Source organism: Ctenopharyngodon idella, chromosome 4, assembly GCF_019924925.1.
Source record: "Ctenopharyngodon idella isolate HZGC_01 chromosome 4, HZGC01, whole genome shotgun sequence".
Classification (NCBI taxonomy): Eukaryota; Metazoa; Chordata; class Actinopteri; order Cypriniformes; family Xenocyprididae; genus Ctenopharyngodon; species Ctenopharyngodon idella.
This window is the reverse complement of record NC_067223.1, coordinates 20,701,482-20,725,936: the sequence shown is the minus strand read 5'-3', so window position 1 is coordinate 20,725,936 and position 24,455 is coordinate 20,701,482. Positions and strand designations below refer to the sequence as shown.

At 38.5% G+C, this 24,455-nt stretch overlaps 2 protein-coding genes across 38 annotated transcripts in view; one reads left to right on the top strand and one right to left on the bottom strand.

The window, feature by feature from the left end:
• Nucleotides 1-24,455, bottom strand: part of LOC127511450 (oocyte zinc finger protein XlCOF6-like) — an 832,024-nt gene that overhangs the window by 137,330 nt on the left and 670,239 nt on the right. The gene's annotated exons all lie outside the window — the stretch shown is intronic.
• The window catches only part of LOC127510594 (nuclear GTPase SLIP-GC-like), a 105,329-nt gene that overhangs the window by 26,651 nt on the left and 54,223 nt on the right, over nucleotides 1-24,455 (top strand). For 4 of the 37 annotated variants that reach the window (XM_051890310.1, XM_051890305.1, XM_051890307.1 and 1 more), the window contains exons 2-13: nucleotides 6,104-6,132; nucleotides 6,230-6,292; nucleotides 6,906-7,213; nucleotides 7,578-7,784; nucleotides 7,900-8,094; nucleotides 8,187-8,365; nucleotides 8,514-8,553; nucleotides 8,781-8,858; nucleotides 8,997-9,090; nucleotides 9,239-9,375; nucleotides 9,473-9,643; nucleotides 9,736-9,881. The exons of 6 other annotated variants lie outside the window; for them this stretch is intronic. In XM_051890310.1, coding sequence (XP_051746270.1) covers nucleotides 6,120-6,132; nucleotides 6,230-6,292; nucleotides 6,906-7,213; nucleotides 7,578-7,784; nucleotides 7,900-8,094; nucleotides 8,187-8,365; nucleotides 8,514-8,553; nucleotides 8,781-8,858; nucleotides 8,997-9,090; nucleotides 9,239-9,375; nucleotides 9,473-9,643; nucleotides 9,736-9,881 — 1,631 coding nt within the window. In that variant the 5' untranslated portion in view covers nucleotides 6,104-6,119. Of the gene's footprint in view, nucleotides 1-6,103; nucleotides 6,133-6,229; nucleotides 6,293-6,905; nucleotides 7,214-7,577; nucleotides 7,785-7,899; nucleotides 8,095-8,186; nucleotides 8,366-8,513; nucleotides 8,554-8,780; nucleotides 8,859-8,996; nucleotides 9,091-9,238; nucleotides 9,376-9,472; nucleotides 9,644-9,735; nucleotides 9,882-10,847; nucleotides 10,972-11,210; nucleotides 11,320-11,962; nucleotides 12,097-12,184; nucleotides 12,270-12,404; nucleotides 13,183-22,525; nucleotides 22,605-24,455 lie in introns of those variants that run through there. 27 more of the 37 variants (XM_051890317.1, XM_051890324.1, XM_051890322.1 and 24 more) reach the window with 17 other exon arrangements.

Sequence of the window (24,455 nt, the reverse complement as noted above, 5' to 3'; positions counted from 1 at the left end):
CCTCCATTGTTGTTTCGGATTTCTGCCTCCTCTCGCTACGTCGTAATCACGTCACTACTAGAGCAAGCTCGTGTATTCGCTCGTGCGAATTATGCGTCAAACGGCCAAAACGTTCTATTCACACCGCAGGATGTCTGTTTGCGTCTTTGCATTGACTTAACATGTAAATCACTCGCGCTTAACGCTTCATTCACGTCTGGTGTGAACGCACCATTAGAGTGCAGCTTATAAAGTGTCACTGATGGGAAACAGGTGTGAGTGTGTGATTAGTTCCTAGATGGGGAATTGTGGGAAATGGAGTTCATATAACCAAGTTGATTAACACAGACCCAGGGCACACGTAACAGAGCTCCACCTCAAAGGAGTGGCTTCCAGACACTCCTAAACAGTCCAGGAGGGAGATGGAGTGGAGGCGGAACAGGGGGCGGGATGGAGGTCCAGGTCCGTGGGGAGGAAGGCGGCCTGGAAACTGAAACAGGGCAGACGACCAGGGCGAAGAAGGCTGGACAGACGACCAGGGCGAAGAAGACTGGACAGACGACCAGGGCAATAGACTTGAAGACCCCCACGGCAGAGCAGACGGCCACCAAAGCAGTTCAGATGGGCTTAAAGACCCCCACGGCGGAGCAGATGACCACCACTGCAGCTCAGACAAGCTTGAAGACCCCCACGGCGAAGCAGACGACCACCAAAGCAGTTCAGACGGGCTTGAAAACCCCCACGGCGGAGCAGACGACCACCACTGCAGGTCAGATGGACTTGAAGACCCCCACGGCAGAGCAGATGACCACCACAGCAGCTCAGGTACCACTGGGAACCAACATGGCTAAACAGGAGAAACTGAAACATAAAGCACAGAGAGGTTAGCATTGGCAACTAGGGCTATGACAGTACAGGCAGGGAGCTTAGAAACCCCTCCAGGGCTTTGACCGGAACGTCCGCTCTGGTCATATAGTGGTGAGCAGACAGTTCAGGAACAACCTCTGCGGTTGCGTCGGGACAAACAAAAAGTTCTGGTATGACATCTGCGGTCATGTCGAGGCAGACAGGAAACTCAGAGACCACTTCCATAGTCGTGTCAAGGCAGACAGGAAACTCAGGGACGACCTCTGTGGTCGTGTCAAGACGGACAGGAAACAGACACTGGACTGCACTCATGGACAAAGGTGGACTCAGGAATAGACTCATAGATTGAAGCAAGCTCAGGAGCAGATTCATGAACTGGAGCGGGCTCTGGAACTGGAGCTGATGTGTGCGCAGCCCACACGCGCCAAATGGCTGTGGCCATAACAGCCAATGCTGCAATCTCTGAGGGCTCAGGCGTGGCAGCCATCTCGGCTGAGGGCTCTGGAAGCTCTGCTGACACGTGACGAGGCACTGGAAGATCTGCTGACACGTGACGAGGCTCAGGAATGGCTGCAAATACAGGAACGGACTAGAGATCGACCGATATGGGTTTTTCTATAACCGACGCCGATGCCGATGTTTAGAGGTCAGGGTCAGCCGATGGCCGATATGTGCTGCCGATTTTTAGGGCCGATATCTTGAAGTTTTCCCTTTCATTTGCATGCTAAAATGTCACACTAATAATAAGTGGATGCACAACATTTCTAAACTTAGCATCATTTATTGAACACTGACTTGATTTACATAAAGTTTTAGAGGATTTATCAAGCTGAATTTTTCAAGTTTGTTGGAACATAAATGTAAACTTAAATATACATTTAAATAAAATACAACTTTATAAATAAAAATCAATTAAAAACTTTGTCATGTTGCACAGCCTTGTATGCAAGGACAGTGCTAAACTCTTAGTGATTTCTGACATTCTTGACGGTTAACGTTAGACAGGTTTAATGAGGATAATAACTGTGCGACATATACAGGTGCTGGTCATATAATTAGAATATCATCAAAAAGTTGATTTATTTCACTAATTCCATTCAAAAAGTGAAACTTGTATATTATATTCATTCATTACACACAGACTGATATATTTCAAATGTTTATTTCTTTTAATTTTGATGATTATAACTGACAACTAAGGAAAATCCCAAATTCAGTATCTCAGAAAATTAGAATATTGTGAAAAGGTTCAACTTTGAAGACACCTGGTGCCACACTCTAATCAGCTAATTAACTCAAAACACCTGCAAAGGCCTTTAAATGGTCTCTCAGTCTAGTTCTGTAGGCTACACAATCATGGGGAAGACTGCTGACTTGACAGTTGTCCAAAAGACGACCATTGACACCTTGCACAAGGAGGGCAAGACACAAAAGGTCATTGCAAAAGAGGCTGGCTGTTCACAGAGCTCTGTGTCCAAGCACATTAATAGAGAGGCGAAGGGAAGGAAAAGATGTGGTAGAAAAAAGTGTACAAGCAATAGGGATAACCGCACCCTGGAGAGGATTGTGAAACAAAACCCATTCAAAAATGTGGGGGAGATTCACAAAGAGTGGACTGCAGCTGGAGTCAGTGCTTCAAGAACCACTACGCACAGACGTATGCAAGACATGGGTTTCAGCTGTCGTGTCAAGCCACTCTTGAACAACAGACAGCGTCAGAAGCGTCTCGCCTGGGCTAAAGACAAAAAGGACTGGACTGCTGCTGAGTGGTCCAAAGTTATGTTCTCTGATGAAAGTAAATTTTGCATTTCCTTTGGAAATCAAGGTCCCAGAGTCTGGAGGAAGAGAGGAGAGGCACACAATCCACATTGCTTGAGGTCCAGTGTAAAGTTTCCACAGTCAGTGATGGTTTGGGGTGCCATGTCATCTGCTGGTGTTGGTCCACTGTGTTTTCTGAGGTCCAAGGTCAACGTAGCCGTATACCAGGAAGTTTTAGAGCACTTCATGCTTCCTGCTGCTGACCAACTTTATGGAGATGCAGATTTCATTTTCCAACAGGACTTGGCACCTGCACACAGTGCCAAAGCTACCAGTACCTGGTTTAAGGACCATGGTATCCCTGTTCTTAATTGGCCAGCAAACTCACCTGACCTTAACCCCATAGAAAATCTATGGGGTATTGTGAAGAGGAAGATGCGATATGCCAGACCCAACAATGCAGAAGAGCTGAAGGCCACTATCAGAGCAACCTGGGCTCTAATAACACCTGAGCAGTGCCACAGACTGATCGACTCCATGCCACGCCGCATTGCTGCAGTAATTCAGGCAAAAGGAGCCCCAACTAAGTAATGAGTGCTGTACATGCTCATACTTTTCATGTTCATACTTTTCAGTTGGCCAAGATTTCTAAAAATACTTTCTTTGTATTGGTCATTAGTAATATTCTAATTTTCTGAGATACTGAATTTGGGATTTTCCTTAGTTGTCAGTTATAATCATCAAAATTAAAAGAAATAAACATTTGAAATATATCAGTCTGTGTGTAATGAATGAATATAATATACAAGTTTCACTTTTTGAATGGAATTAGTGAAATAAATCAACTTTTTGATGATATTCTAATTATATGACCAGCACCTGTGTATATATATATATATATATATATATATATATATATATATATATATTAGTCATTGGTCGGAACACATCATTTTATTAGGCTGATGTCCATTTCGCATTACACAGTTGATGGAAACACACGCAGATGCGCATATTCTTGAGCTGAATTTTTATTAATGCAAAGTTGGATGGAAACCCGGCTATTATCTGCATCAAACCATGCTTCCGAACAAATGTCATACACTTCTGCGCAGTGGCGTAGCGCAAATCCGCGGGGGTTCAACCAAGAAGAGGAGCCAATGGATATCACACAAGAAACAACGTGCAAACTTTGTGGAAAAGTTATGCCGGTAAAAGCTTAACCTCGGTCAGTATTCAAAGTGAAAGTAAAAGTGACGGAGCTGCCTGATGCTGCATTAACGGAGCATTTTCTCTCAGAGACGAATTTCAACATAATATGCTGATAACGGTATATAACTGTCTTAATTTATTCCATTATTTCTCTTGTTGCCCGTACATATAGTGAAACAAATGAGAAGAATAGTATTTCGTGTTAAACAGCTTGTTTTTTTTTTTGTGTTTTTTTTAAGTTGGTGCTTGAAGTAGCCTAAAGTTGCTCTTAATTTTCATGTATGACTGCAGTGTTAGGAAATATCATAGACTGTTAATAATTTTAATTATAGGTCTAATTCATTGTATAATAGACCTAAAAAATGTTTAAAACATTTTCAAAGAGGAGCTGCACGTCACAGCACGTCAGTTATGCGGTGATGCGCTGTGAAATTATTGCGGGGCAAATTTATTATAATATTAATTTAATAATAAAAGTAGCTTACCTAATAGTAATAATAATATCCTTAAAGATATCCTTAAATATCCTTATCCTTAATCCTTAAAGTTAACTACAAGTAAGCGAACCTTCAACCAGCTGTAGCATTATGCCAGTTCCCGACAGTTCTATGCTATCCGTTGTTTCTTTCACTAAGTGAAGCAACACTTCATAGTTTACTAGTAGCCTAATATATAGTAAATATATGGCCATAGGGCTTTGAAATATCAGAATTTAAGTCTTAGGCTACCTTTATCTCCCAGTACTGTTGTTGAATCTTTCAAAAGTTTCAAATCACATGCGGCAGCAGCACATTCCACCGCACCAATAACACAGGGCTGCCCGCGGACGTGCCTGGCTTTAAATCGGCGCTACTAAACAAGGATATCGGCCGATGCCGATATATTAAAAAAAGACAAATATCGGCCCGATATATCGGCCGACCGATATATCGGTCGACCTCTAGAACGGACTCTAATGCAGCCATCACGTGAACAGGCTCTGGTGAGGGAATTACTGGGTTTGGAAGTGATAATCGCGATAATCAGAGTGGAAGGCATAGAACTTTGCAACGGTACAAGCTCCTCTGCCATCTCATTATATTTAAAATCATCTTGCATTTTTCCTCTATTTTCTTTATATGATCACTCCAAGTCAGTTTAGAGTCAAATACAAACCCTAAAAACCGAAAGGAGTTTACCTGCGCTATTTGTCTCCCATACATCAATATCTTTGCTTCATTAACCTTTCTAGTAAAAACCATCATCTTTGTCTTTCCTACTGAAAATTTAAAACCCTAAAGAATAAGACCATTTTTCAATCTTTCTTACTGCTTTTTGCATCTTCTCTTGTATTAATATTAGATTCTTACCATTTTTCCAAAGAACAATATCATCAGCAAACTATGATTTACCAATATCATATTTTAATTCATAAAACACATCATTAATCATAACAGAAAAAAATTAATGGGCTGATCACGCTACCCTGTGGAGTCCCATTTTCTACTCTGTATCTACTGGACAATGTTGTTCCAATTTTAACCTGGATATATCTTTCATAAAAAAAAAGCAATGTGTGTGTGTTAGAGTGCAGCTTATAAAGTGTCACTGATGGGAAACAGGTGTGAGTGTGTGATTGGTTCCTAGATGGGGAATTGTGTCCATATAAGTCCATATAACCAAGTTGATTAACACAGACCCAGGGCACATGTAACAGTATGAAATGATTCTCAACAAAATAATTCATGCAAACACATGCAAACTTGTGTGTGTGTGTATGAAATATATTCAACAAAAACACATTCAAATTCTCTGATCTAATTTGAGGGTATTTACTTCCAAATTGAAGGAAGGGTTTAGGAATTATATGAAAATTGTGCATGTGTCCAAATATATATGGACCTAACTGTATATGTGTGTGTGTGTGTGTGTGTTTGCTCAGTATCATATTTCATATATTAGGCTTTTATGGCTCATATAAGCTTGTTGTATCTTATTTGACATTTACATTAACATAAAAAAAATAATAAAAAAAAATAAACTGGCCCTGGACGTTTGAATATTAATTATGATACAGTAGGCTGATATATTCATATAGACATTATACTTATTGTTTAACAGAATTTTACTTTAAGTTATGAAAGGTTAAATATTTTTAAAAACGTAGCTAATATATTGTAAAACTCATTGCCAAACAAGCATTCATTTTTCAACTAATTTCTTGTTAGGGTTAACAGTGGGGTACAGAAACTTGGTTAAAAGATTTAGACCATGTGCTTGATCTGAGTATATGTTTTTTCCCCTTCAGGACCATCAATCTCACAATGGCTAGCCAAGGTATGAAAGTTTCTAAAAAAAACAAAAACATAATTGTATGTTTGCTTTACAGCCAGTGACTGAGGAAATATAATGAGTGGAATTAATTTTCTCACAGGTACAAAACGAAAGCGTGATCATGAACCATCCGACTTGAGCATAGAGTCACCGCTGACAACAGGCAAGTAAAATCTGAATCTGTCCACCTTAATTTAATTTTGAGACAAAGCAGCTACAGAGAAAATATGCAAATTAGTCCCGCCTCCATTCACTCACAGGCTCGTCTACAAGTTAGTGTATCAGAATGGTAATGCGTTTTATGTATCGCTCTCTATAACGTCAGACAAATAATTCATATGACAAGCCTTTTGCTTGACTATGTTATCAATAATAATATAATAATAATAATGCGTTGCTAATGTTACACAAACCATGTTCCTGTTCGCCATCTCAGTCTGCCTTCTAAAAATCAGTATCCTTAGAAACACTTTCAACACTTGCTATATTGCTAAATGTACCTGATTTGTCATAGCAACAGGAAAATATACTGAGATAACAATAGTACAACAAAATATCTGTCATTTATGTTTCTTGACTGCTTTTGAATGGCTGTCAATGGAGAAAGATGAGGTTTGCTTATGTACTGGTGTAGTTACGGCACCTATCAGCAGGGGCTAACTGGACTACGTTCATCTGTTACATATTAGTTGTCTGAGTTAAGTTTTATAAATAAAACAAAGTTTTCAATATTTCAAAACCCTACCCACTGTGTTTCCCTTCTTCACTGCACACAGTTATGAAGATCATGGAGAATGTGAAGAACACCATCAGTAGAGCCACTGATAACTCATATGAAGCTTCTATGATTCGAGACATCATTTCAAAGATAAATCAAATGGATAAAGTCAGCAGGAAGAAAGCAACCTTTGGGATTTTTGGTAAATCAGGAGAAGGAAAGAGCTCTCTACTGAATGCAGTCTTGGGGGAAAAGGATCTACTGCCATCTGGTTGCTTTGGTGCCTGTACAGCTGTTGTTACTCGGGTGGAAGCCAATCTGGAGGACTCCAACTACATAGCAGAGTTTGAACTCTTCTCTAAAGAGGTTTCCTTGTTTGTCTTATCATGCCTTTACTGAGAGTTCTTTATTAATATGTTAACAAATAAACAAATAAAACAATTCAATTCAATTCACATTTATTTGTATAGCGGTTTTCACAATACATATCGTTTCAAAGCAGCTTTACAGAGAATGCATGTCAACATTACAATTTGGAGAATGCAGTTAGCTAATAATGTAATAATTTAGGCAATTAATTTACAATCACTGTTAGCAATTTAATTGAAGGTAGAAGCAAAGAGATCCTGGAAAAATGAAATACATATTAACAATAATATGTATTTCATATAAAACAAGCAAAAAAAAAAGAAAGAAAGAAAGCCTTATTTTTTATATTGTACCTCTGCAGGAGTGGGAGAAAGAGCTCAAAGATCTTTTCACAGTTTTGTCAGATGAAGACGAGACTCATGAATTATTTGACAATGCTGTAGAAAAGATCACTGCGCTGTTTGGAGATGATGCAGAGAAGAAAACTTTAGAAGAGCTCAAGAAAGAAGTCAAATTTGCTGAGATTGAAACCTTTTTGTCCTTCAGTAAGAAAATCTCAAAAAGTGATGTAAGTTTTTATGATAGTAAATATGTTTAACACTAAAGGTTTCATTACAGTATTAAATGTATAATAATGTATTCTGAATTCTTGTTTGGCAGTGAAGTTAACAATTTCTCCACAGGTCTCTAAATTCAGCAATGTTGTTGCAAGTTACATTCAACCCAGTGAGTCCAGTCCCGGTGACTGGTACTGGCCGCTTGTGAAGAGTGTGACGATCAAGATTCCAGGTTGTCATGAACTTCTGAAACACGTTGTGCTTGTTGATATTCCTGGAACTGGAGACTGCAGTAAGATTAGAGATGACAAGTGGAAATCTGTAAATATTTTACTACACGTTTCAAATCATTATAGAAACACAATCTATGCTACTACAACCATGTCATCTAAATCACCGTTTCAATCTTGTAGACACTGAGAGAGTGCTCTATTGTTTGGATTGTAAGTGATATCAATCGAGCAATCACTGACAAAGAACCCTGGGGGATTTTAAAGCACTGTACTACAGAACTGGGACCAGAAGGAGAATGCAGACGCATTAACTTCATCTGTACAAAGACTGATGAGATCAATCTAACAGCCTATGTGAGGTATTTGGTTAAATTTACATATGAAGTGAAGGGGACGTATAAACATGATATTAGTAACAGCAACATCTGTTTTAATCTTGTTATGATGCAAAGTTCAGGATTTCAGAAATAACAATTTGTGACATTTCTTTTGAACATTTCTTTTTAGATCTGCAAGGCTTTCTACAGATCAACTCACAGGAGACAAGGTTTGGAAAAATAGAAATGTTATAGCAAACATTGTTCCCAGTAAATTTACTGGTCAGTGAGATCTTTCATATCATTGTAACTGCAATTTTAATTAATTAATTTACTGAGAGAAATATCTGCTCTACAGTATATTGCATAATCAACCACTAAATACGATTTTACAATACTTCTGTATTAAACAACTTATTCTCATATCTTGGTGTATTCAATTATTCTTCATGTTTAGGAAAAAGTATGCATACTTCATAGAAATGAACATGCCAAGAAGAGGGTCAAAGAAAAGTTTGAACAATCCCATATTAAGGTTTTTGTATTTCCCAATTTTCTTTATAGTTATCAGTATTTTGAATGATTTTTACTCACATGTGGGTTTCTTTAATACGACTATTTGATTTAATTAATTAATTAATAATTTTTTTTTTTTTTTTTTTTTTTTTTCCAGAAAATATTCAGAACTGACAATGATTTTCAAGTTTTTACTGTGAGTTCCAAAGCATTCTTTGACCCTAAATTTAATCTGGATCATAGTGAAACAGGTAAAGTATCCCTATTACCATTTTACCACATTATTCATGACAAAAATACATTTTCAGTTAATCTAAAGTTAAATACTTTTTGAACCAGTCAAAGCCCCAATCACATCCAAATCTTGCCCTTGTGTTTGGAAATGGTTTATACCTGTAGAAATCCCAAAGCTGCAGGATGATCTGAGGATTCTTAATGAGGACATTACCAGAGAACTGACCAGAGATTATGTCAATGAAGCGAAGGGAGTTTTGTCCTTGATCCAAAGTGTCCAGCCGGACACAGACAAGGAAATGGTATCAGTCAGAATTGCTGATATTTTACATGCATGTCTTCAGAATGCTGCCAATATACATTATTCTGTAATTCACTGCTGTTTTATGGATGTTTTAGGTTAAAATGAAAGACAAAGTCTGCATGGAGTTTGAGGAGAGCCTGATGAAGGCACTAAATGAATTGGACAGTCGTTTTAACACCATTTATAGTGTTCTGGAACAGTGTCTCTCAAAGGGAGTGGAAAAATCTGTCGAATTATGTGTTGCTTCCACAAAAGCTGTGATTCAAGTGAGTGTGATTCAAGTGTTGTGAATAATCAGTCACAATTTTCTTGCCTTTTTAACCTTTTTTTTATTTTATTTTTTTATGCTGTCACTCAGAATGTACTTCATCAAACCCTCAGAGCTTTGTGCAGGTATGGTGGGCGCTATTTCTCGAAATCTAAGAATGAACTCCTAGACCTGAACAAGGCATTGGCCGAAAACCTGCATGAATGTCTTGAAGAAGATTTCAAACAGATTTTTCCGTAAGAGCTGATTCTTCATTTCACTAGTGCCCCTTTGTTCAGTTTAGAATAGAATAAAATGAAAATAATCTACAATGCTTGATCAGTGACTAAGGATGTTTAGGGCTTCAGCATTATAGATATAGATAAGTGTGTATAATTAAGACAAGGCTGTTGTTGTTATGTTTACAATTAGCATTAAACTGGAGCATGATTAATGATTTTAAACATGGACCAACTGCAGATTGCATTTAGAGCAGTAAACCAGCAAATCACTCCGTTGCCCGGGAAAATACAGATTGGGTTTAGTGGCAATGCCAGATTAATTTGAGGCCAAATGTTTTGTGAAGTAAACATCCTTATGTTTGTTTCCTATGATGTCCAGGCAAGAACAAAAATATGATTGGGCTTGTACTGGCTTTCCCTCTAGCGATGGGTCATTCGTGACAGCAACATTCACTCTACAGAAAACAGAAATGATTAGTTTTAACTCCCAAATCCCCACTGTGTCTTCTGGTTCAAGTCTTTTGTTCATTTGTCACATGAGAGCTGCATAGGTTCTGTATATAGAAAAAGAAATTAGTTAATATTTAGTTTTATATGGTTACTTACAGTTACACAATCCTTTAAATCTGTATGAGTGGGAAAATGAACCTTCACAAAGCAAGATGTCTTAATTGTAGCCCAGTAATAAACTGTTTACACTTTATTAACAACGTTTATTTTCCCTTCAGAAATTATCATAAAATATAAAAGGTACCTTGTGTGATTGAATAGATTTTGAATAAATTGAAATGCATTTCCCCCTCATTATGCATCCCTTTGTTGTTTGGTTTATGTCTTTCTTTTTTCTAACACATTGTTACTGAGAAAAAAAGCTAACCACCTCACAGGGTTTTCTGGTCATTCTTCTGGAGCCTATGCAGGTATCACTTTTTTTTTTCTCCTTTTTTTATGAAGCTCTATTTTGTATTCTCTTGGCTTCAGAGTGAGTGGACAAACAGGGAAGTCGGTGCAGGAAGAGATTGACAAGTTCAGTGTCATCCAGAGTGATTCTGCTTCTTTCAGATCTCCCACATTAAATCACATTCAGAAATTCATCAAAACAGAGGTGAGTTCAGTTATCTGTAATCTGGGCCTTTTCCTCTGTATCTGTCTTTACTTTCATTGAAAAATATGTAAACTCTGTTTCCATTTTACAATTAAACAGGCTGGTTTTATAAAGCAGTTGGTGTTGAAATGTACAGAACAAACCATTCATTTAGGACTAAAGTAGCCTCCAGCCATCCAGCCTCTGGATGTTTCATGATATTTCTGACTTATTTGTGGCTTTTTTCCACTTTTTGAAAGGAAACTAAACTGAAGGCATCGCTCAACAGAGAAGTTGTTGAAACAAAGAAGCACATCTACTCATCAATCCAAAAAACTATTGAGAATGAAATGGCGTCTTGCTATGAAAGTAAGATAACATTAAGGCCTGGTTTCACAGACAAGGTTTAGCTTAAGCCAGGATTAGGCCTTAGTTCAATTAGGATATTTAAGTAGGTTTTTATAAACGTGCCCTAGAAAAAAACGTTACTGGTGTGCATCCCGAGACAAAAGAGTGAAACTGACATATTTTAGGATATATCAGTGCAAGATTCAGTTAAAGCAGCTTAGACATGCATGTTAGTCTGGGACTAGGATTAAGCCTTGTCTGTGAAAGTATGTGCTCAGTGCAGTAACTTAGGTCAAGGATTTAATGACCTGCTGGTAAGGATGTGAGTTCAACTCAAGTGGCAATTTGTGAGCTGTCACTTACTGAATGGGATGCCAAGTGTAACAGGACTAATTCTGTGAAGTCAATCGATTAGGTGACACAAAATGTGCTTGATGGCAAAAGCAGTTACACTTTAATGCATTTTGTTCACACAAAGTTGCCAGTTGAATTTCATCAACAGTATTTGTTTCAGATGAGTCAGTCAGACAAGTAGCTTTTACTTGCTATCATTTTCACTATTTTCACAACTATGTTCTCTAGTTTTATTGCAAACACATTTCTTTGTTCTGATGTGTCTCCATGAGAAAGACAATGAATGGACACTGAGTGTTGCTTATTTTAGAAGCGGCAGCAATAACAGGACCCGGATCCTGGAAGAAAATGCAAGAACTGTTAATAACCACAGTCAATGAGAAAAAACAAGACATGTTCAACAAGGCAAAAAATGAAGTGCTTAAAAAGTTCAATAACTTAAAGGTATTACTCTCACAATCACATGTATTAAGACAAACATGTATTAATTTGTACAGTGACTAAACTGAAGCTTTTCTTGTTCTTTGTGAAGCTCTACATAAAGAATGAACTTGAATCAGAGCTAAAGATGTCAATAAAACTCTCACTGTCCCAAAGCAGCAAAATCACATTGATGGGTAAGAGAGAATGTCATATTACACCACAGAAACAAGTAAAGAAATACTGACTGATTATTCACAATGACGGCCTCGTCTCAATCATCAGAAATGTTCATGTGAAATTAACAACATCCTGTATTATGGCTTTTCTAGATGTCTCCAGAGAGTCTGAACAGCTGGAGAGCCTGACAGAGCAATAAAACACCCAAGAGAAATGATTCAATAACAGAAGAAACAAACACATTAAAGAGTAACACGTTTTAAATGACTGTTTTTATTAGTTTTACGACAAATCTTTTCATGTTATTTTTTATTACTTGTTTATTTGTCTATTTATAACTTTATTTGTCTGTGTTATATTTTTTTATATGTTTGTTTGGTGGAAGTTTTATCTTAAGTTGTTAACTTTCATAAGATTTCTCTGAAAAGTGGGTTTATTTTAGGTGACAATGCATGATAGACAAATGATACTGTATTGATTTATCACAACTGTTTTACAACAAGAAACAGAAACATTTAAAAGCTTGATATAGCGGTCCCATCAATATCCTTTTGTTGTGATACATATAGATAGAAACAGACATTTCTAAAACATGTAGTAATATCAAAGCAACAGATGTTCTTTCTTTACACTGTTAATGTTAAAAATGTATTTTTTTTCTTATCTCATGTACATCTTTTTTCTTAGAAAGTACTTTTAGCATGAAAGTAAATGCATATCAAACGTTTTAAGTTAGCACATAGTTAGAAACACTGAATAGGAGCATCTATATGACACACTGATGTCTATATTTCCTGCTGTAATTGTATTTATTGGGCTTTATGTAAAATGTGATTGACTTGAGTGTTGAATAATGAATTCAAATATTGTAATTATGTTTAAGGGAAAGTTTCAAAGCTTTTTTTCCCTGAATAAATAAATAAACAATTATCCCTGCTCTTCCCTCTATTTATTTTAGTTCCAAAATACTCTCGCACAGTTACATCCAGTCAAATTCAAAATGTAATATATATACAGTTGTAAGAAAAAGTATGTGAACCACTTGCAGAATCTGTGAAAATGTGAAAAATTTTAACAAAATATGAGAGATCATAAGAAAAAGCATGTTATTTTTTGTTTAGTACTGTCCCGAGTAAGATATTTTATATAAAAGATGTTTACACATAATCCACAAGAAAAAAAAAAAAAAAAAAATAGCTGAATTTATAAATATGACCCAATTCAAAAGTTTATGAAGTATTGATTCTTAATATTGTGTGTGGTTACCTGGATGATCTACAACTGTTTTTTTGTTTTGTGATGGTTGTTCATGAGTCTCTTGTTTGCTCTGAGCAGTTAAACTGAGCTCTGTTCTTCAGAAAAAAATCTCCAGGTCCTGCAGATTCTTCAGTTTTTAAGCATTTTTTGCATATTTGATCCCTTTACAACAGTGACTGTATGATTTTGAGATCCGTCTTTTCACACTGAGGACAACTGAGGGACTCAAACACAACTATTAAAAAAGGTTCAAACATTCACTGATGCTTCAGAAGGAAACACGATGCATTAAGAGTCGGGGGGTGAAAACTTTTGAATTTGAATATCAAGGTAAATTATACTTATTTTTTCTTCCGGGAAACATGCAAGTATCTTCTGTTGCTTCCGGAGGGCAGTACTAAATGAAAAGCAATGATATTTCAATAAATTAAGACAAATTTGTACATTTGTTCAAAAGTTTGGATCTTTTGTAACGGGTGCATTTTACTCTCTCTACAACTACAATCAACAGAAGAACATACATCATACCTCAAGGTAAGCAAATAATACATGCAATATTAATAAACACACAATATAATCATAATTCATAAACTGAACACAGTAAAAACAAGCATTTCTTCTCTCTCACAGGTCTACAGGTCTGCTTCCTCACAGACTCAATGTGTCTGGATATTGAGGACTACTTTCCAAATGCTCAATGCTGGGTTCATCCAGACACAACTCTCGTGAGATCCGTTCAACACTTTGAGAAACTACACAATAGTGATTCTCCACATAGGAACAAACGACATCACAAGTGGAGCGTCTGCATCGACTGTCGTCCAGCGAATGAAAACTCTCATATCAAGAATCTCACTGGTCAATCCACACATTCTGTATTTCGCACTCAGCGCTATTTTACCACGACTGAACGACGACTCCATGATGAAAACTACAATCAAACAATGCAACAGCTTGATTCAACACTGGACTTATCAAAAATGGAAAAATAGTCCAAAACCTTTACAAAGACGACGGACTTCACCTCAATCAAGAAGGAAAACACAAGCTTTTTTCATACTTTCAGCGTTTCCTCTGGCATTTTTGCCAGTTTCCATCACAAGCAAAACATATGAAACATCTCTCATGAAAATCTTTCAACACAAACTTGACTTGTTCAATTCCCGAACGTCATCTTTACCTACACAAAAACTACAACACAGTAACAAGTGCATAGCACACAGTTTTGGCCACTATCATTGTTTAAACTAGTTAATTTCAAAGTTTAATTAGGTTACTTTCAACATTAATGTTATGAACAGATAGATGTTATGATAGATAGATAGACATGGCATTAGTTTCTTGTGTGTGAAGCTACATGTGGTGAACCTTACATCAGCCATTGATGCAAAAAACAAAACAAAGATGTTCACATCTATACATAGAATTGATTAAAAGCTACTACAGTAAGTCGGACAAAGCAATATAACTACTGTATTCTATTCTCCAGTTCACAAATTATATGCTAAAGATCAATAACGACACTGAAAAGGGCAGGCCACCTTGACAAGTCCTCAGCCATTGGGGCATCACAAACTACCTCGTGTCTTCTGTATGTAAATGTCTTTTCCATTTTTTGTTTTATGGTCTCTCTGGTGTTTCTCTTCTTCACATCAGAAAGCAGAGATTTCCCTTTGTCCTCAAGGCTCTCTGAAATTTCTCCAGTAGGATATGTGGGACAGAAGTTCATTTTCTGCTCTCCTTGCCTTTTTAGGCTGCATTCTGCTTTCCAGCGGGCTTGAGCTTTAATGAGTTGACTTCCACCTCTAGAAGTCTGAGTCTTCTTAGGCGAGTGCGGTAGTTTGATAGTTGGTATTTTAAACCAAAGATGAATGAGACATTAAGAGATGTTTTAAGCTCAAGAAGTAGTAAGAGAGAGTAGTAGTTACTACTGGGAGCTCAAAGGCTCTGTAATGCTCTTTGTACCAACCACAAAGTTCCTTTACAATAAAGTGTACACTACTGTGTAAAAGGCAAATTCGTGAAATTTCAGCAAAGTCAGGCAATCCACCAACTGAACTGTGGGAAACTATCATTCCAGTCCTTATGTAATGCCCTTACTTGTCACAGACTGAGCAAGTTGAACCTCATGCATGTCAGGGCAAAGTCAGGCAATCCACCAACTGAATTGTGGGAAACTATCATTCCAGTCCTGTATGTAATGCCCTTACTTGTCACAGACTGAACAAGTTGAACCTCCTGCATGTCAGGGTACTTCTGTTTAATAGCCAGAGCTATTTTTGATTGAGTATTCCTCGGAACACTAGACTGAGAAGAAACTTCAAGCTCAGACTTGCTAAGACATGGAGAACACAAATGATATGCAATCATCATCTGATGCCTTGAGGCTAATAAGAAAGGCAGATATTTTAAACATTTTGTGTGCCTAACAACCTGCTTAAAGAAGCTGTGTTTGGCCTCGAATCTAACTGTACACTGCCTCATAAGTGGACCAAAACACCTTATTAAATATGGATAGTGTTCCAGGTAATGGTGTTTAGGGAGAGACTTAATGCCAAGGAACAACTGTCGGTATCTTTGCCTGTACTTAGATATTTTGCTTTCCAGATAAGCAATGGACTCATCACTACGGACAGAGGTAGTAACAAGCTCCATAAGTACAAGCCATGCTGGCTCATCTTCCGGCACTAGGTGTCCAATCAAAAATAGCAACAACCTGAGCAAGCTCCAATTTTCATGGTCATTTCCATTCACTGATTTTCTACTGAAGGTATACCATGAGGTCTATTGGTCTTGTCTCTCCACTTGTAAGGAAAATACAAAATGGTCAATTCATCTAATGAGAAGAGTCTTGTTATAAGCAGTGAGCCAGCTCTACTGGGACAATACCCTCAAATATGTCATGAGCCACATCTGGAGGATACAGAGTAATCACATGAAAATGAGACAAGTTTTCTTTATCGTGATTGCTGTGCTTGCTTCACATGAGTATCATGAAGATCTTTTGTTATCAGGTTGAAAGCACCAGATGCAACACAATGTACCTGAAAATCATAACTCTTTGCTGTACAACACCTGCAGCAATAATCTCCTGAGAAATTCTCAACAAAACCAGCAAGGCTGTGAGCACCTAGATTGTCTGCCACAACAGATTGTACTGTGCCCTTTACACATGAACAGAGGGACGTACACACCAACTTCCTCTAGGATCTTTAGATCTTGTATAACCTTATCATCAGTCTTGCACAAAACTGACAAATAAATTGATGTTAAAGTAGAATGAGACCCGAGAGGAAAGTTAGCCAAAACCCAATAATCGACACAATCTTGTCTCTTTCTAGACGTGCACAGAGTGTTACATGTCTCAAAATTGTCCACATTAAGTCCTAATCCTATTCTTGGCTCAGAAAGAAAATCATTCTTCCTAAAATATGAACCATCTCTCAAGGACACGTATTCATGTGACACTCCAATTTCCTGCTCTATTGAATGTCTTTCAAAAACTTTGTCAAAAATGTCCTGTTTACTTAACAGCTGTTGTAAGGAATTGAGGTTTCGGACATACTGAAAGTTGGGGGTTTTTTAGGGCATCAAGTATATATTACATTGGATAAACAACATAGAAATTCTCCTTGTAATACAATTTGTGCTGATAATCACTGCTAAGAGAACCACCCTATTCAATTATCTTTTACACAGGAAACCAAAACACTTTTACAATTTTTTTCAATTATGGATTCATCAACTTGTATATTTTGTTGACGGAATATTTCATGGACATGATCTGTACATATAGGGGACTGGTGCAGCCGAAACCAAATAATGAAGTTCTCCTAAAACTCATCAATTGCAGCAATTGGCACATGTGTCAAACACTCCAATTTCAATAGAGCAGCAGCAAGTCTTCGCTCAATTTCAGTTGTAGTCCCTCTGTTGCAGAATGTGAAGATAGATTAACATGAACACTCTCATCCTGATCTTGATTCTCAGTAAGTGCTTCAACTGCTGAAGAAGATTCTCTTTTCTTACAGTGACGACTTCAGGTTTAAAATTCATCTGTGTGTGAGAGCAATGTTTTTGATTTCAATGAGACTTCCAAGTTCCATGAATATTTGTTTGAAAGTCATATCCTACAAACATAAAACTGACAGTCTCATTACGCTTGAGATTTGTGATAATATATTTGAAGTAATCCTTTTCCGAGGTCAAGTCATTACAAGCACAAATATGACGTAAAAATTGCAGGTTCTAATTAGGCCTAACCTCTGTGAAGTGGAATTTATTTTGGTGCACAATTAAGGCATTCCACATTTTAAAAGTGCACAGACAGTCAATGTAAGTACACGGGTAATGGATAATTTGACCAAAATGAGGGTGTTTCAGTTTATAATGTTGCAACAACTGAGATCTACTAGCCAAATGTTCTGCACAACTCTTAAATGCCACATTCATGCATTTTGGCAAATGGGACATAAATGACATACCCAAAATAAAAAAGTTGCTGCTCATAAGTCATTCTGAACAGACACATAACTAACATATATTTACAAAGCTAACACTTGAGAGTTTACAGTGCAAGACTCAGAATTATTTTTTTTTAAATGTATAAAAAGATCATGTGTATGTGATATAGCAACTTCTAACCTCAATTAAATTAAAGCCATGAATGTGGTCATGCTTCATTTCAAATATAAGTGTGACATCTCTAAAACTATGAATTTGATGAAGCATTTCCTATGATGGTGTTGTGAGTTTTTAGAGAAGGCTAATAAAATATTTTATTGCCCTGTAAACACCCATTTGCAGTCTATTGTCTGGCGAGGAGAACTGTCCAATTCATGTTCTCTTGTTCTCACTCGACAAACCTTTCACACTTCTGCCGTGAATGAGACCTAATCTTCATTATTCTTTAGAAATATGTTTTCCAGTGTTCTATTTTTAGAGTCAGTTTTCCTAATGGGGATCACTGGAGCACAGACCCCATGCTCTTGACACCATTTTATGTCTTTATTTTCGAAGGACCACTTCCTTTTGTTCCTCCGCTGTCTTCACTTAGCAAACAATGCAACAGCAATTTTCAATGACCCTCTGAAAAAAATCTGAAAAATATTCACTGCTCTCACCTCCTCACATATTTGTGCCATACAGGGATCTCAGTGTAGATGATTCTCTGGTGAAGTGGAAGGGCAGACTGGCAATTCGTCGGTTCATTCCAACTAAAAGGCACAGATTGGGTTTTTTGTTTTGTGTGATGCGCTCACTGGTTATGTGCAGGACATGATCATTTACTCCGGATCTACCAGTGACATCCAACACTACCAAGGACTTGGGATTTCTGGGTCTGTTGTAACGACACTACTAGCACCTTACCTAAGAAAGGGTCATGTCCTTTATGTAGACAACTGGTACAGCAGTCCCACACTTTTTCAGCACCTCTCATCTCTTGGCACTGGAGCTTATAGGATTGAGAGTGAAAACAGGAAAGGGATGCCAACATGACAAAGGGTGAGGGAGAATTCAAAGAAAAAGAATCACAGTTGTTGGTCAAATGGCACGACATGAGTGATGTTCATGTCCTTATGACTGTCCACCCAAATGGAATGGCAGCCACAGGAAGGCTTCATTCCTCATGTCTGTAGTCAGAGCTCTGTCTCCTGGTGTGACAGACCTCTCTGAATTTGGAGAAGGTGCTGCGGGGCTGCCTTAGTTGGTGCCACTCAATGCAGGAACTCTGCTCTTTTGTACTCTAGGGTCCCAGCCTGTAACCATGAAGTGGCAGCTGTGGGGAGAAGGAGCATTTGTGAGTGGACAGACACTCTCTTTGCTGGAAGGTGATAGGATAAAACACTTTCTTTTTGCACTTTCCCAAAACTCAGAGTCAACCAGAGGATCATTAATGTCCATAGTCATAGTTGTTATCAGTGGAGCCGGATCCCTTGGAAGATCACGGTAGACTTCATCCACCCTGAGTGTGGAAAGTTCAGGCAGAGGTGAACTGACAACCTTATACAAGTTACTCCTATGGAAAAGATAAAATAAAAATTCTATGTAGGATAAAAAATTAAAAAAAAAAAAAATCCTATTGGGTTTCATCAAAAATATGTTAATTTGTGTTCCAAAGATGAATGAAGGTCTTACGGGTTTGGAATGACATGAGTAATTGTGAGTAATTAATGACAGAAATTTCATTTTTTGGTGAACTAACCCTTTAAATTAATATACTCCGTCATTTTTGGTCATACAGATATCAATAATCCAACATTCGAATCCGTAAACTTACAATAAAAACAAAATGTTGTGCTTTTGTAAAATAATGAAAACAAACAGGATGCGCTTTCTGGCATCTTGTGAATTTGAACATGTCACAAAAATGAATCGAAACTCAGTATTAGGGCTGGGTAAAAAAATATCGATTTCTCGATTTTAATCGATTCTTATTTTTACGAACCGATATCGATTCTTAAATCCCAAGAATCGATTAGTCTAGTCTGTTTTCAGTTGATGAATGAGCAGAATATGTAGCGCCTTCCATCCAATAAATCGCAATAATCTTTGTGCTTTGTTACTTTTGATATGAAGCAAAGTCTCAGATTTCAAATGACCTCCATCTTATTATGAGATTCAAAAAATAAATACCGTTTTGGCGCTGTTTAATGTGACGTGACAGATCGCTGTAGCACCTCAGTTAAAGAGAAGTGGCAGCACGAGCGCACGTGAACATCATCTCCTCTGCTTTAATACCAGTTACAGCGCGAAATAAACATGAATAAACATCTGAAGGTATGTTAAAATATACAGTACAACTTACCGAAATCCGTATTATGTCTCGTGTAATAGCTCAGTGTTTCAACCTCAGAAAGACTTCAATAAAGCAGCTTGTAAACAATGTCACGTAACGTCAAATTTACCTCAGAAAAAACATATTCAGTGACATTATTCAGCTAGAAAAGTGTACTCTAGAAAGCAACATTCTGATAAATATAGCTATGCAGTACATTACATTACATATTCATTATAATTTTTAATGTTCTTCAATATTTAATGCATGTTTGAATAAATCAGTTATGACAGCCGCGATTTAAATGTTTATATTTCAAAAACGAACTGGAGTAGAAATATGATTATGTAATTCTAAACTTTATTTATAATAAAAACATAATTGAGTGTAATTTAAGTGTTTGTATATAAATAAATTAATTTAACCTTCAATATTACTATAGTAGTACCAACTGACTCTCATGTGTAGTTTACAGAATTAGTTGAGATTTTTTTTCCTCTAGAAAATTTGCCATGTACTGTAACTGAAACACTACATCCAAAATAATCAGAATCGAATCGAAATCGTAATAAAATCGAATGATTTGTGAATAGTAATCGAATCGAATCGTGAAAATTGTGTCAATACCCAGTCCTACTCAGTATATACTTGCCTCACAGACATGAGATATGTATATCTATGGAAAGCTTGAAATGCCTATTTTTAAATGAACGAATTCAAATGCATATACTCCTGTCCTTTGGATAAGACGTTAAACCAAGGTCCTGACTCTCTGTGGTCATTAAAAATCCCAGGATGTCCTTCGAAAAAGAGTAGGACTTTACCCCAGCATCCTGGCCCAATGTGCCTCATGGCCTCCTAATCATCCCCATATACTGATTGGCTTAATCACTCTCTCCTCTCCACCAATAAGCATTTATCTTATTTTAAATTGTTCAAAGCCTTTTATTTTGGTCATTCTGGTCAGACCAGGGGTGGGTGCACATTTTTACATGATTTTATTTTTGACCTTTTGTATTTTTGCAAATATCTGTGTTGTATTTGTATTTATATTGCTGGATGTAGCAGAAGTTGGGGCTTTATTTGTAGCTTCAATGTAAATGTTTCTAGGTCCAGTGTGAAATCCATGTGTGTGAAATATTCATGGGATATAACCCATATATAAGTGGAAGTCATACAGTGAACTGGGCCCAACCTATCACCCGGTGTAATCCTGTTTGAAATTCATGTTGGCAACTGGCATGGGTCCATTATGGAAAACAGATTCCAGTCCATGTAGTGCCCACCTAGAGCTTGAAAATGGGACCCAGATGGGTTTTTTCATGTTATATAGTTGGGCCCTACCGAACACCCAGTGAAATCCTGAATATAATATACATGGGAAATTGCCAACATGGATACCATGGACAATCCCACTTACAACCCATATTTCAAGCCCATGTAGTCACCACATAAAACTTAAAGCTGGGACCCGGATGGGTCTTGCACATGTTGCCCAGTTGGCCCACCTAGTGGCAAGTGAAATCCTGCATGAAATCCATGTGGGCAACTGGCATGGGGCCATTATGGAACCTGCGGACAATCCTATATGGGGTCCATTTTTCTGCCCATTTCATACCCATATGTGCCCCACGTACCAATATTGGCTGGGAGTATACAGCTTCAGCACCCCCTCATGATTAAATGTGTATCGCGTTTGGTTTAACATTCCAACCGACCTGACTTGTCACATATATTTATCGATTTTCAACTGGCTTGGAGTGCATCGTTACATCCCTAATTGGAATGTTATTCTTTATTACTTGTCTCGCCTGACTCACGGGCGAGTCATGTGCAGATATAACTGCACATCAATATCGTGCGCTCTTGTAGAATGTCCTGAGCCCTGACTCCGTTCAAGACCAGCAAGTTTCAGGGCCAAAGTTGAACCGATGTGTTCCATCTTTTCTACAGTGGAAATGCACAGAACAGTTTGTCTGAATGTTGTCGATAGCCGAAGGAGGCCACCTCGTAATCCTCGTAATACATATGACCCATACTCTGTCATGATTTGCAACGGTCAAACACAACTTTAATATAGATGCAAAAGAGAGATGCAAAGAATAGACAAACTCATGTGTTTCCTTGTTAACACAATGTGTAATCCTTATGAGGCTTTAACTTCATGTACTTTCACTTTATGTTTTAAGAAGTCCACACCCAAAAGCTGAGTCTGCGTACAGGCGGATCTAATATCAGATCTCTCATCGGCGCTCAACTTGATAGCAGATTTGACATCAGTGTCCTGTTCCACAGACATTATCCTGAGACATACAAGGTAACACTTCCCTCAAATTATTATGGATCTTAACTTTTGTTAACATTTAAAAACATAACTGTTAATAGCATTTTGGTTTTAGTTAGTGTTACGTATTTGTGTTAACTGTTCAATTCAATTTACATTTATTTGTATAGTGCTTTTCACAATACACATTTCAAAGCTGCTTTACAGAAATGTCAACATTACAATTTAGAGTGACCTGTCAAGGCAAGAGAGTAATCCAAAACACAGGCAATGGTCAAGACAGGCAGCAAACGATCAAAAACAAAAAGGCAGGGCAGGGCACGACTAAACAAAACAATACTCAGCAATGTGTGTGTGTTATGGGGCATTCACACCAGACGCGACTTGCGTGAATAAATTGCGCTATTCGCGCGTAGTTGGACGCTTGAACGTTTTGAGTTTACTTGCTTCATTCGCGCATGAAATTCACTTCACAACAGATGTGAATTCGCATCATGAGAGGGGCTTCTGCCAGGCGGCTCCAGTCTCGCTTCTGCACACTTCAGAAGCGTGAACGCACCATTAGAGTGCAGCTTATAAAGTGTCACTGATGGGAAACAGGTGTGAGTGTGTGATTAGTTCCTAGATGGGGAATTGTGGGAAATGGAGTTCATATAACCAAGTTGATTAACACAGACCCAGGGCACACGTAACAGAGCTCCACCTCAAAGGAGTGGCTTCCAGACACTCCTAAACAGTCCAGGAGGGAGATGGAGTGGAGGCGGAACAGGGGGCGGGATGGAGGTCCAGGTCCGTGGGGAGGAAGGCGGCCTGGAAACTGAAACAGGGCAGACGACCAGGGCGAAGAAGGCTGGACAGACGACCAGGGCGAAGAAGACTGGACAGACGACCAGGGCAATAGACTTGAAGACCCCCACGGCAGAGCAGACGGCCACCAAAGCAGTTCAGATGGGCTTAAAGACCCCCACGGCGGAGCAGATGACCACCACTGCAGCTCAGACAAGCTTGAAGACCCCCACGGCGAAGCAGACGACCACCACTGCAGGTCAGATGGACTTGAAGACCCCCACAGCAGAGCAGATGACCACCACTGTAGCTCAGACAGGCTTGAAGACCCCCACGGCAGAGCAGATGACCACCACAGCAGCTCAGGTACCACTGGGAACCAACATGGCTAAACAGGAGAAACTGAAACATAAAGCACAGAGAGGTTAGCATTGGCAACTAGGGCTATGACAGTACAGGCAGGGAGCTTAGAAACCCCTCCAGGGCTTTGACCGGAACGTCCGCTCTGGTCATATAGTGGTGAGCAGACAGTTCAGGAACAACCTCTGCGGTTGCGTCGGGACAAACAAAAAGTTCTGGTATGACATCTGCGGTCATGTCGAGGCAGACAGGAAACTCAGAGACCACTTCCATAGTCGTGTCAAGGCAGACAGGGAACTCAGGGACGACCTCCGTGGTCGTGTCAAGGCAGACAGGAAACTCAGGGACGACCTCTGTGGTCGTGTCAAGACGGACAGGAAACAGACACTGGACTGCACTCATGGACAAAGGTGGACTCAGGAATAGACTCATAGATTGAAGCAAGCTCAGGAGCAGATTCATGAACTGGAGCGGGCTCTGGAACTGGAGCTGATGTGTGCGCAGCCCACACGCGCCAAATGGCTGTGGCCATAACAGCCAATGCTGCAATCTCTGAGGGCTCAGGCGTGGCAGCCATCTCGGCTGAGGGCTCTGGAAGCTCTGCTGACACGTGACGAGGCACTGGAAGATCTGCTGACACGTGACGAGGCTCAGGAATGGCTGCAAATACAGGAACGGACTAGAGATCGACCGATATGGGTTTTTCTATAACCGACGCTGATGCCGATGTTTAGAGGT